Source organism: Dendrobates tinctorius, unplaced genomic scaffold (genome assembly GCF_039654945.1).
Source record: "Dendrobates tinctorius isolate UK_male_01 unplaced genomic scaffold, ASM3965494v1 ptg000046l, whole genome shotgun sequence".
Classification (NCBI taxonomy): domain Eukaryota; kingdom Metazoa; phylum Chordata; class Amphibia; order Anura; family Dendrobatidae; genus Dendrobates; species Dendrobates tinctorius.
Genome location: NW_027361714.1, coordinates 65,800,613 through 65,816,010, shown reverse-complemented (window position 1 = coordinate 65,816,010; position 15,398 = coordinate 65,800,613). Strand labels below are relative to the sequence as shown.

General features: G+C 42.6%; 1 protein-coding gene across 5 annotated transcripts in view; it reads left to right on the top strand.

Moving 5' to 3' along the window:
* The window catches only part of DSE (dermatan sulfate epimerase), a 63,688-nt gene extending 59,979 nt beyond the window's left edge, over nt 1–3,709 (top strand). For all 5 annotated transcript variants that reach the window (XM_073575972.1, XM_073575975.1, XM_073575976.1 and 2 more), the window contains 2 exons: nt 946–1,153; nt 1,731–3,709. In XM_073575972.1, coding sequence (XP_073432073.1) covers nt 946–1,153; nt 1,731–3,483 — 1,961 coding nt within the window. In that variant the 3' untranslated portion in view covers nt 3,484–3,709. The remainder of the gene's footprint in view (nt 1–945; nt 1,154–1,730) is intronic.
* Nucleotides 3,710–15,398: the final 11,689 nt, after the last annotated feature.

Here is a 15,398-nt window from a genome sequence, read left to right as displayed (position 1 = left end):
TACCTTTCCTGAACGACTAATCTATTGCGCCTTAAGTTGTGAGGAGCTCCAGTACCGTGATACTCTGGAGTTCCTCCTGTCAGATGTTCCTAACAACTCTACTTGTATGGCAGACAGCTGTAGCCTCTCTCGGGGACTCCCTTCTCCAGAGTCCTGGCTCTCTATTCAGTTGCTGTTGTGCCCCAAGTCTTAGATGGGAGTAGTGCATTTACAGCCAACTACTCCACCGGTGTCTGCTGCAGAACCATAAGCGTCCATACAACCTCGGGGACCGGGCCCCGGCCTTGCGCTGAGAACCTATAGGCAGGGTTCCTCTTCCGACCCACAACTCCTCTCTGTTCTCCTACTCCTTTGTTCCGCACTATTCCTTCTCTCTTATGGAAGCTTAGGTTGCATTTCTACGGAGATCACTGAGGCAACTGCAGCACTCCTTCCTCCATCCCTTCTTCCAGGGATCCCCACTCCTCCCGAGTGGCTTCCTCTCTCAGCCTCACTCACTGACTGACTGACCTCCCGTCAGACTGACCTGTAATTCTAAACCTTCCCAACCTTTTATATGGATCTCAACTCCACCCACCTCCCAACACATCCAGTGTTCCAAGCAGGGAACCACCAAAGGCACTCCTAATGTCTAGGAGGAGTGAGACGCCTCAATGTGGTTGTGCTGAACTACCCTGTCATGTGGGATGCGAGTGATGGAGTGTGGAAAGGAGCTCCCAACTTACCTGGATGGTGGGGCACTACACCTTAGGAGAAGGTGCAGTAGCTCTGTGGCGACTGAGCCTCAGGGGCGCCACAGAAGTAATAACAGTCCTTGAATGCTTTCCACACTTCCCTCAATTTTTAATCAAAACTAGACAAGGTGCAGTTATACTCTTTTAAATGTGTATAAAACCTTTCTTAAATAAAAGGATGGTTTTCTATTTATCGTCCTTTTTATCCTAGGTTTTCAGAGATCTGTTGCCATAGCCGATTCAAACTATAATTGGTTCTACGGCCCTGAGAGCCAGTTGGTGTTTCTGGATAAGTTTGTAATGAGGAATGGAAGCGGCAATTGGCTGGCAGAACAGATTCAACTAAACAGAGTCCAGGAAGGACCTGGGACCCCAGCCAAAGGGCAGCGGTGGTGTACTCTGCATACAGAGTTTCTCTGGTAAGCAAGCCTTCTCCTCTCTGAATTTACTAAATCAGCACTTACTGATGGATCATGAACTTGTATATCTGTTTGATTTCTCTAAAGCACAGCTATCTCTTCAGACTTGTTTTTCTATCAGCAGGTTTAAAAAATAATAAATATATATTCCTGTCTTATGGAGCTCTGATTTGTCTGACATCCGGAGGTAGCAGCCAAATTGGAGCCAATATGGAAAATTATTAGAAAAAAGGGTACCCTGCAAGACTGTACATAGTCTGGAAGAACTTGAAGAGGGGTGTGTGTGTGTGTGTGTGTGTGTGTGTGTGTGTGTGTGTGTGTGTGTGTGTGTTCGTGAACAATGATTGGTGTATCAAGATTATTTAATCTATATAACAATCATTGTTCATGAGTTCCTAAGTGAGCAAGCAACTATCAACCTGTGCTATATTGCTATATCTTAGCATTTGGGGCCCCTCTTTTAATTTTGCCTAGGGCCACACTCTCACAAAAACCCCTCCTACCTCTTTAACAATTCTGGTTGATCTCCCCAATGTAGTACAGTATATGTACTAAAAATATATATCTTGTTTTACAGGTATGATGCAACATTACAATCTACACCTCCACCAGACTATGGCATTCCTAAACTACATTTTTTTGAAGACTGGGGTGTGGTGACCTATGGGAGTTCTCTACCTGCTGAAATCAACAGGTCTTTTCTCTCCTTCAAATCTGGAAAGCTTGGTGGTCGTGCAATATTTGATATTGTTCACAAACAAAAATACAGCGCGTGGACTAAAGGATGGAGAAACTTTAATGCTGGGCATGAACATCCAGACCAAAATTCCTTCACATTTGCACCAAATGGATTTCCTTTTATAACAGAGGCTTTATATGGACCAAAATATACTTATTTAAATAATGTCTTAATGTTTTCACCATCTGTGTCAGATTGCTGCTTTTCTCCATGGGAAGGTCAGGTGACTGAAGACTGTACTTCAAAATGGCTTAAATATAAGGTTGAGGAAGCTGCCGACTCTTACGGAAGGGTGACTGCAACTATGGAGAAAGGTGGCATTGTTTTCATTAGGGGTGAAGGCAATTCAGCCTATAGCCCAAAACTAAAACTGAAAAGTGTTCAAAGAAATCTTGTGTTACTCCATCCACAAATGCTGCTACTTGTTGACCATATTCACCTAGACCATAGTAGTACTTTGAGGGCCACAACAACTTTTTTCCACAATGTAGACTTTCCCTTTGAAGAAACCTCCATTGACGGTGTTCATGGAGCAATAATTAGGAACCGAGGTGAACAATATAAAATGTATTGGATGGATGACACGGGCTTGAGTGAGAAAGCAGTCATTAAATCTGTAAACTATCCACATGGTTACCCTTATAATGGAACTAATTTTGTGAATGTTACAACCCATCTCAGGAAGCCAATCACAAGATCAATATACCTTTTCATTGGACCATCTGTTGATGTTGAGAGTTTCAATGTCCATGGAGACTACCAGCAGATTGATGTATTTCTAGCAACTAGCGACCATGCTTATGCAGTCTACCTTTTCACCGGTGAAACGCCAAATCAGTCAATCTACGCTAAAGTAGTTGCAGACCGACAAAGAGTTGTGTTTGATAAAAGTTCAGCGATCAAAAGCTCTTCACCAAATGAGGTAAAGGGTTATGTGACAATTCTGCAGCAGAACCTCCAGCACTTCAAGCCTGTCTTTCAACAACTAGAGAAACAAATCTTGTCTCGCGTAAAGAACACCGCCAGTTTTAGGCAGACCGCGGAGCGAATTCTTAGATTTTCCGATAAAAGGAACACAGAGGAGGCCGTTGAAAAGCTGTTTTCAATTTCTCAACAGCAAAAGCAAACTGGGAAGGTGAAACGAACCAAAAAGGGACCAAAAAATTTCAAGTTTATGAATGCCGCTCCTGACATTTTTGCACAAATAGAAGTAAATGAAAAGCAGACGAGACAAAAAGAAATGGCTCAGGCTCAAAGTGAAATTCCAGTAAACGAGGATGAACAAATGAAAGACCTCTTGGATTTTGTAGATGAACAATCAGTAAGGCAGAAATCTAGCCCTCTTAGAACATATGGCTCCCAACACATGTTGACCACACATTACAACAAGCCTTCGTCAATATCTGCTTCCTATACAAGACTCTTTCTGATCCTGAACATTGCCATCTTTATAGTTCTTTTAGCATTACAACTGTCACGATTTTTGAGGACAAAGAATGTCCATAGAAAGAGGTGTCTTTATGGGATACTGTCTATTGATTGCTGTATCTTATTGTGGCTATATTCCTCATGTTATCAAACACAGTGCTAGTACAGGAATCTTTGCAAAGAAGGGACATCAGCTGCATAATGAAAATAGTTTGCAATTCTTTGTAAAATTGTAATATTCTTAACTTTTCCAAACCAGAAAATGTCTATTTGTTCATGTTTTTATAAAGGGAAATGCTGCATAAAATACAAAGGAACTATCCTGAATGTTTACTTGCTGACTGGAAACCAATCCTGCAGAAAAGAAAATAAATTTGTCTGATGCTAAATGTGTGACAAGTTCTATTACGCGTATGTTACAAATTCTGTATGAACAGTCGTCGTGTTCCATGTAGCGTGTCCTGGAATTAGATGTTGAGGGGAAATAAGGTAGCAGTCTGGTACACGTACATTTCTTTGAACTTTATTCCTTGAACACTTGATTACAACATGGAGCCGGGAAGCGGGATTCCTATGGGACAACAAACGTTTTGCGTCCAAATGACGCATCACCGAGTCCAGGTACAGAAGATGCAAAGGAGGGGAGACCATTCGATAGAGAACACGCCTGTCATATCAAAGATTAAAAAAACTCAGTTGCACACAAAATGGCAAAAGGTGAAATTCATTATAAAAGGTAGACATGGCTGTTTATCGTTAAAACCACAATGGGGAACGTGTGGAATTTCAAAGTATAAAAATTTGGGAAGATGTAATTGTCCACATAGCAGAAAATGGAGGCAATGTAGCACTTTTGTCCAGGGATTTTTAAATCAATGAGGCTATTCTACAGTTATCAGGTACCACCACATACATCCTTTTACTGAAGGATCCCGCTTCTAAAAACAAGCAAATTAAGCTCCTTTCTTTAGAAGCAAGTGGAGCTACAGGTGTATCTCACAAAATTAGAATATCATCAAAAAGTTAATTTCTTCAATACAAAAAGTGAAACTTGAATATTATATAGTCATTACAAACAGTGATGTATTTCAAGTGCTTATTTCTTTTAATGTTGGTGATTATGGCTTACAGCCAATGAAAACCCAAAAGTCATTATCTCAGTAAATTATAATACTTTATAACACCAGCTTGAAAAAGCGATTTTAAAATCCAAAATGTTAGCCTACTGAAATGTATGTTCAGTAAATGCACTCAATAGTTGGTCAGTACATCTAGGAAGGGAAAAAAGCCAGCTCACCAGTCTCAGTAGTAATACACAATTCTGTCACGCACGGAGCCACCTGGATCAAGGCGTTGACTGAAGCAATACATGAAGGAAGATTCTCCAGCATAATAGCATTTTTTTTAAAAACCAAAAATTTTATTATGCAGAGTTAAAAATACAATGGAAAAATGGACATAATGAAAAAAGAGCAGGCAGATGGCATCTCTAGTGGTCAGAAACAAACACATTTCGACCTAGGTGGTCTTACTCGTGGCTAGATCGAGAAGTGTTTGTTTCTGACCACTAGAGACCCCATCTGCCTGCTCCTTTTTTCATTATGTCCATTTTTCCCATTGTATTTTTAACCTTGCATAATAATTTTTTTTTTTTTTTTTTTTTTTTTAAAAATACTATCATTACGCTGGAGAGTCTTCCTTCAATACTTGGTCAGGGCTCCTTTGGCATCAATTACTGCTTCAATGCCGCATGGCATGGAGGCGATCAGCCTATGGCACTGCTGAGGTTTTGGGGAAGCCCAGGTTGCTTTGATGGCACAATTCAGCTGGTCTGCATTGTTGGGTCTGGTGTCTCATCTTTCTTTTGACAATACCGGTTAAGGTCAGGTGAGTTTGCTGGCAAATCAAACACAGTGATACTGTAGTTTGTAAACCAGGTATTGGTACTTTTGGCAGTATGGACAGGTGCTAAGTCCTGCTGGAGAATGAAATTTCCATCTCCAAAAAGCTTGTCAGCAGAGGAAAGCATGAAGTGCTCTAAAAATTTCCTGGTAGATGGTTGCGCTGACTTTGGTCTTTATAAAACAAAGTGGACCTACACCAGCAGTTGACATGGCTCCCAAAACCATCACTGATTGTGGATATTTTATGTATGAAGAACTGAAATTAACTTTTTGATGATGATCTAATTTTGTGAGATGCGCCTGTAGGTATATCAAAGAAAAAAGCATAACAATTACTCCATGAATACCTCCTAAAGCTGCACTGGTATGACTTGCATAAGATCCACAAATTGTTAGTAGCCTGCCCTTGTTGCCCAATTACTTCCGGTGTGGGATCTTTAACAGAGCAATTATCCAGGTATATGAATTGGCTCTTATGACCCCGCCTCAGGGATGTACAGCCCTATATTAAGATCACTGGGGATTTAATTAGGGCCATAAGAGAAACTGAATGGCAAGAGAACTTTTCATTAGCCTCTATTGATGTAGAGCTTCTACACTAGGATACCGTAATGTCGGGATGGAAGCTATATGCTGTATTGGAATTCATATGGAAAGGATTGCTGCATACATTCATTTAATTTTATTTGTGAAGCACTCAATTTATTTTGACTAAATGCCTTTCAATTCTGGATAGGTGGTACATTCACTGTACTGGTACCGCCATGAGTACTCCAATTGCATGTGTTTTTGACAATCTTTTTTTAAGATTAGCAGTTTTTAAAGAACGTGTTTTTTTTTTTTTTTTCCCTCCCTATTTGAAGTTTATCAAATGCTTCATGCGCTCTGTCAACGATATTTTTATAGTATGGTAGGATCCAAAAGAATTGTTCTATGATATTTTGGCCCACTTAAATAGCGTCAATGACTTGAATATGCGCTTTACATCCGTGCTTGGAGATGCGGCGTTAGATTTTCTGGATGTAAAAAAGCGAGTAGTGAATGGGTATCTAGAAACAGGTTTTCAGTAAGCAGACTTCAACAATTATTTTTTACATTACGAAAGCTATCATCCCACACATACAAGGAAATTCCTTCCATTTAGCCAGTTTTCCAGTTTACAAGGATATTAATAATCAGCAAGCTCGTTTTAAAGCACAAGCAGAGGGCTTGAAACATTGCTTATTAGAGGGTATCCTGGACAGGTTTTGGATGAGGCATTGGGTCAAGTCCATTCCATCTGGTCAAAAGATCTTAGTCCAGAAAAGTAGTTCAGAAAAGGATAAAAGATTTATCTTCAAATTTGGTCCGATGGACAGTTTTATTAGATCTGTAATTACTAAAATATGGCATGTCATTTAATGTGACCCAGCAGAGGTCACTGGACGAGAACCTTTAGTTACTTATAGGCGTAGCTGCTATCTGAATGACATTGTAGTAAAAAAAAAAATTGCAACGAGCCAATTTCTAAAAACTGGCCAGGAAGAACTAAGTAGGCAAATACAGATGTGAGGGATGCTCCTTTAGCAAGCAACGCCTCACTATTAATCTTATTAGGATAGGTGCTTTCACACACTGTCACTGATGTTCAGTGTAAAACTGATTGTGATTTTCTGTCCTCTTGTGAAAAACTTCTATATTGGCAAAACAATTCAGCTGTTTGTGAGATTTAGGGGACACTGTACATCCATAATTACCACAAAAGAAGGAAAGGTGCCATTAAACTAATCGAACATATGCAGAAATGTCATGATTCAGACCAAAAACTTAGTTTTGCAGGACTTGCGTGTGCAGGGAAGCAAAATGGATAATACAGCTACAAGCCCAAGATCCTCTTGGTTTTAATGAGAAGGTACTTTAATGATGAGGTAGGGATGACTCTGTTTTTATAATGAATTTCACCTTTTTCCTTTGTGTGCTGGTGGTTTTTTTTTTTTTTTATCCTTGATATGACATACTGGAGGCGTGTTCTCTAAGAGTCTCCCTTGTTTGTATCTTCTGTACCTGGACCCGTTGATGCATCATTTGAACGCGAAGCGTTTTGTTGTCCGTAGGAATCCCGTTCCCCAGATTCAAGTTGTAATCATGTGTTCAAGGAACAAAGTTCACAAAGAAATTTACTTGTACCAGAGTGCCACCTTCTTTCCTCTCAGGGTCTACATCAAGGACTCCTTCCTCAGGGTAGAGCACCTCTGTCATGACGTTGGCCAGCTGCTAGCAGGTCTCCACTGATCACAGTATGCAGTCTTAATAGTGCAGGTCTGTCTTTCCTTACATATGGAACACAATGCAAATAGTAATCACAGGATGACCTTATAGAGTAAAACTGCATATTTCTTAAAATGTTTTCTTTGCAAATAACCTCACTTATGTTCTCACTATTTTTTTTCATGTTGCATACTTTCGCTGCACCAAAATAAAAAAAAAAAAACTTAGTCTTGCAATTCCCGCAAATTGGGTGGGATTTGTAGAGATCTCATTCCCACTTTGCTTTAATGTTGACACAGCGTAAACTGACCTGCTGCGTGGGGTTGAAATACTTATGTCATTTTTCTCTTTCAGGTACACTTAAAAAAAAAAAAAAAAAGTTTTTGTGGCTTTTCCTCAGAATTGTATTCCATACTGGGAATCTACAGGTAAACTCACAATGCTAACATAAAGAAGACACTATCCTGCTTGTATAGGATTGATTGGAACGTTAAGGGCCTGTGGTTGTGGGCTAATTGTCTGCTACATTTTTATCAAAATCTGCATTCTCAAGACGCCCATACTGTTTACGGTTGTGATGGAGCACAATGTCGCTGACTTCGTCACTTATCCCACCAGGCCGCGGGTGTCCCTTCTGTCTGTGACCTGCTGTGTCCATCACCAACAGGGAATGTCAGGGGTGCAATGATGTCACATTGTGATGCCAGCATCCACTGCGAGAATGGATAGAAGTGGGGTTAGACGCTGTGGAGCAGGAGGTGTCTGGATTAGGTACGGAGTATAGGGATTTTTTTTATATATTCGGGGGGGGTTGTGGGGAACAATCATACTATATAGGGTGCTGTGAGTTGGACAATCCTAGTATATGTAACGGAAGAGGTGGAACTACTGTGCCGTGGTCTGAGGAGAGCCTGGAGGAATGTGACTAGACTTTTCACTAGGGCCACTCATGGTAGGTCAGGCTTGGCTCCCGATGAGCACCAAGTGCTTCTCCAAGAGAGACTATGGACACGTGGCAGCTGGAACGGCCCAGAGGGGAATAACAGCTGATGCAGGCAGGTGCATACTGGCACGGCAAATGCTGATGGGTCTGGCTGATGTACAGACTGGCATCGCAGGTGCAGACGGGTTCAGTTGATATACATACTGTCACGGCTGGTGTAGGCGGGTCCGACTGTAATACAGATTGGCACAGCAGGTGCAGACACGTCTTGCTGCTTAACAGATTGACATGCGGGTGCAGGCAGGTTCGGCTGTTGCACAGCAATTGCAGACTGGATCGGCTGTTACAGAGTTTGGCATAGCAAATGCAGACGGGATCGGCTGTTATACGGATCGGCACAGCAGGTGCAGGCTGGTCCGGCTGTAATACAGATTGGCACGGCAGGTGCAGGCTGGTCCTGCTGAGACCTGACCTGAGAAGTAGCAAGTGTGTTTAAGAAACAGACTAACGATGTTGCACAGACACCTCCATGCAGGTGGCGGTGTCTTAAATAATAAGTGTCCCCCAGTCATTAAGGTGAGGTGGACCGTCATACTATATAGGGTGATATGAGGTGAACCATCATACTATATGGGAGGCTGTTGGGGGGGGGGGGGGGGGCGGGTACCATCATACTTCATAGTAGCAGTGAGGTATACCATCACAATATATAAGGAGCTGTAGGGTGTACCGTTATACTATATGGGGGGCTGTTGGAAGGACCATCATACTATAGAGGAGGCTGTGGGGGAACCGTCATACAGTATTGGGGCTATGGGAGATCTTCACAGTGTATGGGGGATCTATCCTACTGTGCGAGGTGGCTATGCGGGACCATCTTACTGTGTAGGGTGGATGTGGTGGACATGATACTGTGTGGGGTGACCATAGTGGACATTAAACTGCCTGGATGTCTATGGGTTGCATTACACGATGTTGGGAGCTGTGGTGACAATCATACTGTATGGGGGTTGTGGGGTCCTCATACTGTACAGGGGCCTGTGGTGGACATCATACTATATATTGTGGGCTATGGTGGATACCATAGTGTATGGGAGGCTATGATGACACTTACTGTGTGGGGTCCTGTGGGGCATCATATTGTGTGTAAGGTTTGTGGGGCAAAATACTCTATGGGGGTCACGAAAGGGGCATCATAGGGAGTGAGACCACTTAGAGGCTTCAGTAGGGGCAAAATAACTGTTTAAGTGCTGCAATACATTTCCTCAGTTTCTTAAAATTTGGGGAAATGTGCTCTTTTGACAGATGTTATTAGTCTTTTTCTGTGGGGTGCCTGGTTCTATGTACACCCCTGCTCTGGAGCATTATTAGAATAGTCATTGAGGGTCATTATTATATGGCGGCACAATGGGGGATTATCATTTGAGGAAGCAAGGGGTCATTATTAATATAAGAAAGCCCAGGGGATATTTTTATTATAAGATGCAGGGTCATTATTAGGTCAAGGGGGAGCATTATTAAAGGAGGCATAGGGAAATTATTATAAGGTATCGCAAGCTGTGATTTGTGTAGAGGTGATAGAATGTTGGGGTTCTAGAAAATCAGTAAAGTGAAGATGTCTGTGTTACATTCTGCAGATGAGTTCTGGATGGAATAAGAGGTCATGGTGGTCTGGATTGATTGCAGTGGAAAAGGGAAAATGAAAGGCAACAATCAGCGAAACGTCACTGGTGAGACACTGCACAATATACACATATATGGTCTGCAGAGCACTGGTGTAAAGCTGATATTTCCGCCATACAGTGACCATATAATGGTGATTTCAGTCTTAGCATAGTGTTTTTGGTAAAAGCAGTTGTCCAAGCTTGAAGTTAAAGTCTGCAGTGAGTCTATGTGACTGAGGACTCCAGTGCTGGCATTGGGAGTTGGTGATCATGTGCTGTGGCGTACCTTGAACAGCATGGGCCCCAAAGCAAAAGCTCTTATGGGGCCCCCAATTATTATTAGTATGTAATAGCATTGGTCTTTTTATTTAGGCCAAAGGGACTTTTGTGGCTTCCTAGGTTCCAGGGTCCGGGTGCGATTGCAACTCTCGCACCATCTGTTGTTACGCCCCTAATCATGTTACCGTGTATGAGACTTGCATACATGCGGTCACGTGCTAACTAAACTTGCACGGCCTCGCTCAATACAAGTGAAATTAGCAAAGCCGAATACAATTAGTTGGAATGTGGCCGCAGGTGTGAAAATCGCATACTTGCAGTCACATGATGGTCGCTTCCAATGCTAACACCAGAGGATCCTCACAGTGTGCTCTGAGGATTCCAGAAGTCTGAAATCACAAACTTTAACCTCAAACCCTTTAACGATCAATACGGTGGTATTAACCCCTTAACCCCCAAGGGTGGTTTGCATGTTTATGACCGGGCCAATTTTTACAATTCTGACCACTGTCCCTTTATGAGGTAATAACTCTGACATGCTTCCATGGATCCCGGTGATTGACATTGTTTTCTCGTGACATATTGTACTTCATGTTAGTGGTAAAATTTAATTAATATAACTTGCGTTTATTTAAGAAAAAAATGGAAATTTGGCAAATTTTGAAAATTTCACAATTTTCCAACTTTGAATTTTTATGCCCTTAAATCACAGAGATACGGCACACAAAAAACTTAAGTAACATTTCCCACATGTTTACTTTACATCAGCACAATTTTAGAACCAAAATATTTTTTTTTTTTTTTTTTTTTTGTTATGCAGTTATAAGGGTTAAAAGTTGACCAGCGATTTCTCATTTTTGCAACACCATTTTATTTTTACGGACCACATAACATTTGAAGCCACTTTGAGGGGACTATGATAGAAAATACCCAAAAGTGACACCATTCTAAAAACTGCACCCCTTAAGGTGCTCAAAACCACATTCAAGAAGTTTATTAACCCTTCAGGTGCTTCACAGGAATTTTTAGAATATTTAAAAAAATAATGAACATTTAACTTTTTTTTCTTTTTTTAATTTTACCAAGGGTAGCGAGAAATTGGACTGAAAAAGTTATTGTGCAATTTGTCCTGAGTACGCTGATACCTGATATGTGGTGGGGGGGACCATTGTTTCGACGCATGGCAGAGCTCAGAAGGGAAGGAGCGCTGTTTGACTTTTTCAATGCAAAATTGGCTGGAATTCAGATCGGACACCATGTCACGTTTGGCGAGCCCCTGATGTACCTAAACAGTGGAAATCTCCCACAAGTGACCCCATTGCGGAAACTAGACCCCCCCAAGGAACGTATCTAGACATGTAGTGAGAACTTTGAACCCCCAAGGGCTTCACAGGAGTTTATAACGTACAGCCGTACAATTAAAAAATCATTTTTTCTACAAAAATGATCTTTTCACCCTCAATTCTTTTCCAAGGGTAACAGGACCCTAAAAGTTATTGTACAATTTGTCCCAAGTACGCTGATACCCCATATGTGGGTGTAAACGACTATTTGGGCGCATGGCAGAGCTCGGAAGGGAAGCAGCGCCATTTGACGTTTTTGGCTGGAATTGATATCGACACCATGTCGCGTTTGGAAAGCCCCTGATGTACCTAAACAGTGGAATCCCCCCCACAAGTGACCCCATTTTGGAAACTAGACCCCCTAAGGAACTTATCTAGATGTGTTGGGAGCACTTTGAACCCCCCAGTGCTTCACAGAAGTTTATAACGCCCGGGCGTGAAAATAAAAAAATCGTATTTTTTCCACAAACATGATCATTTAGTCCCCAATGTTTTTATTTTTCCCAAGGGTACCAGGACTAATTGTACCCCAAAAGTTGTTGTCCAATTTGTCCTGAGTACGCTGATACCTCATATGTGGGAGAAAACTACTGTATGGGCACACGTCGGGGCTCGGAAGGGAAGTAGTGATGTTTTGGAATGCAGACTTTGATGGAATGGTCTGCGGGTGTCATGTGCGTTTGGAGAGCCTCTGATGTGCCTAAACTATTGAAACTCCCCACAAGTGACCCCATTTTGGAAACTAGACCCTCCACGGAACTTATCTAGATGTGTGGTGAGCACTTTGAACCCCCAAGTGCGTCACAGAAGTTTATAACGCTCAGGCATGAAAATAAAAAAATCATTTTTTTTTTTCCACAAAAATGATTTTGCTCCCAATTTTTTATTTTCCTAAGGGCAACTGGAGAAATAGGACCCCAAAAGTTGTTTTGCAATTTGTCCTGAGTAGGCTGATACCCCATATGTGGGGGTAAAACACTGTTTGGGTTCATGGCAGAGCTTGGAAGGGAAGGAGCACCATTTGACTTTTTCAACGCAGAATTGGCTGGCATTGAGATCAGACGCCATGTTGCGTTTGGAGAGCACCTGATGTGCCCAAACAGTGGAAACTTCCCAATTCTAACTCCAACCCTAACGCCAACACACCCCTAACCCTAATCTCAGCCCTAACCCTAATGGGAAAATGGAAATATACATTTTTTTTTAATTTTATTATTTTTCCCTAACTAAGGGGGTGATAATGGGGAGGTTGATTTACTATTTATAGCGGGTTTTTATGTTTGACAGCTGTCACACGCTAAAAGATGCTTTTTATTGTAAAAATAGTTTTTGCATCACCACATATTGAGAGCTATAATTTTTCCATATTTTGACCCACCGAGTCATGTGAGGTCTTATTTTTTGCGGGACGAGTTGACGTTTTTATTGGTACCAAGTTTGGGCACGTGACATTTTTTGAACGCTTTATATTCTGATTTTTGGGACACAGAATGAACAAAAACCAGCGTTTCATGAATTTCTTTTGGGTTGTGCGTTTACACCATTCCACGTGCGGTAAAATTGATAAAGCGGTTTTATTCTTTGGGTCAGCACGGTTACAGCGATCTCATTTGTCATTTTTTTATGTTTTGGTGCTTTTATGCAATAAAAACAATTTTATATAAAAAAAAACTGTAATTAGACCTACCGGTATTTGTGTTTCCAGGAATCCATCCTGACAGCACACTGGAGGACGTCCTTCTCATCCGCAGTGGGACAGAAAACCACGAGAGTTCAAAAGGATCCTCCCCCTACCATCCCTCAGTGATCTCACAAAATAACACATCTGGATGGATGCAAACATAGTCTTTATTTACACCAACATTCTTCATACACATGTTACATCACAGTTGTATGGAAAGTATTATCGGGAGGGATCTAACAGTGCTGTCAGGATGGATTCCTGGAAACACAATTATCGGTAGGTCTAATTACCGTTTTCCAGGTCACCACCTGACCGCACACTGGAGTAGTACCAAAGTATATTGGTGCTAGGGTGGGACTACTGCATGGAGTTCGTTTCTCCCAAAAGTAAGCTGTGTGGATGCTATGTCTAGTTTATAGTGCTTGGAGAAAGTACTAAGACTGGTCCAAGACGCCCTGCAGATCTGTTCTGCCGAGGCTCCCCCCCTTTCTGCCCATGAAGCGGCCATGGCCCTGATTGAGTGGGCTCTAAGGTTCCCCGGGGGAATCTGACCCTGTGATCTGTATGCTATGCTAATAGTGGATCTAATCCACCTTGCTATTGTTGATTTTGACGCCTTCTTCCCCTTGTTGGGGCCTCTGTATTGGACGAAGAGGTTGTTATCCTGCCTCCAGGGTCTGGTTGCATCCAGGTACCTGAGTACAGTTTCCCTTACGTCCAAATTATGGTAGGTTCTTTCCCTGCTATAAAGGAAGGGAGTACTACTTCCTGGTTCATGTTAGAGTTTGAGATAACTTTGGGCAGGAAAGCCGGGTCGAGTCTTGGGACTAAACGGTTACTAAACACCTGTAAATAGGGGTCTTGGGTTGATAAGGCCTGCAGTTCTAACCTTTTGTCTGAGGTGACTGCCACTAGAAAGGCTGTTTTGAGAGAGAGATTACCGATATTTATCTCTGCCCCTAGCTGATATGGTTGTTTGCATAGCGTATTGAGGACTAGGTTAAGGTCCCAGGGTGGTATGCTCTTCCTTATTAAGGGTTTAAGCCTTTTCACCGCTCTCGAGAACCGTGCTACCCATGGGTGTGATGATAGAGCTGTGTCATAGAACACGCTCAAGGCTGCTATCTGCACTCTCAGAGTGCTGGGCCTAAGGCCCTTTCTGAACCCTTCCTGCAAGAAATCAAGTATCTTCAGGATGTTGGGCTGGTCAGTTCCGACTGTCGCCTCTCCACAAAAGCTGCAGAACTTTTTCCAGATCTTGTTATATATCGCCGCGGTCACGGGTTTCCTACTGGCTTGTAAGGTGGAAATAACTTCATCCGATAGACCCCTTGCTCTTAGGACCTGCCGTTCAGGATCCAGGCTGACAACTGGAAAGCCTCTGGTCTTTGATGTAGGACCGGGCCCTGATGGAGGAGGTCTTCTCTTCTTGGCAGGAGAATGGGTTCCTCGTCTGCTACTTTCCTGAGTAGGGGAAACCAACTTCTTCTTGGCCAGTAGGGAACCACCAGTATGACTTTGGCTCTGTCCCCGCAGATTTTTCTGAGGACCCGTGAAACGAGGGCTAGGGGTGGGAAGGCGCACAACAGACCCCTGCTCCAGGATTGTGATAGAGCATCTATTCCTGCCAGATCTCCCAGGGGGTTCAGGGAGTAGAAGGTCCTGAGCTTTGTATTCCATTTGTCCGCGAACAGGTCTATTGTCGGTTGTCCCCAACGATCGCACAGGCTGCTGAACACTTCATCGTTGAGCTCCCAGCCTGTCGCAGTTATCCTTTTCCTGCTGAGGAAGTCTGCGATCTGGTTCCGGGAGTCCTCCAAATGCACGGCCGAGATTGAGAGGACCTCCTTTTCTGCCCATCTGAAAATCTGATCCGCTAAGCCCGGAAGTGCTGGGTGTCTTGGTCCGCCCTGGTGACGGAGAAAGGCCACTGTTGTGGTATTGTCTGACATAATTTTGACGTGTCTGTTCTTCACGTGAGACCCGGCAACGAGCAGTACTTTCCAGACTGCAT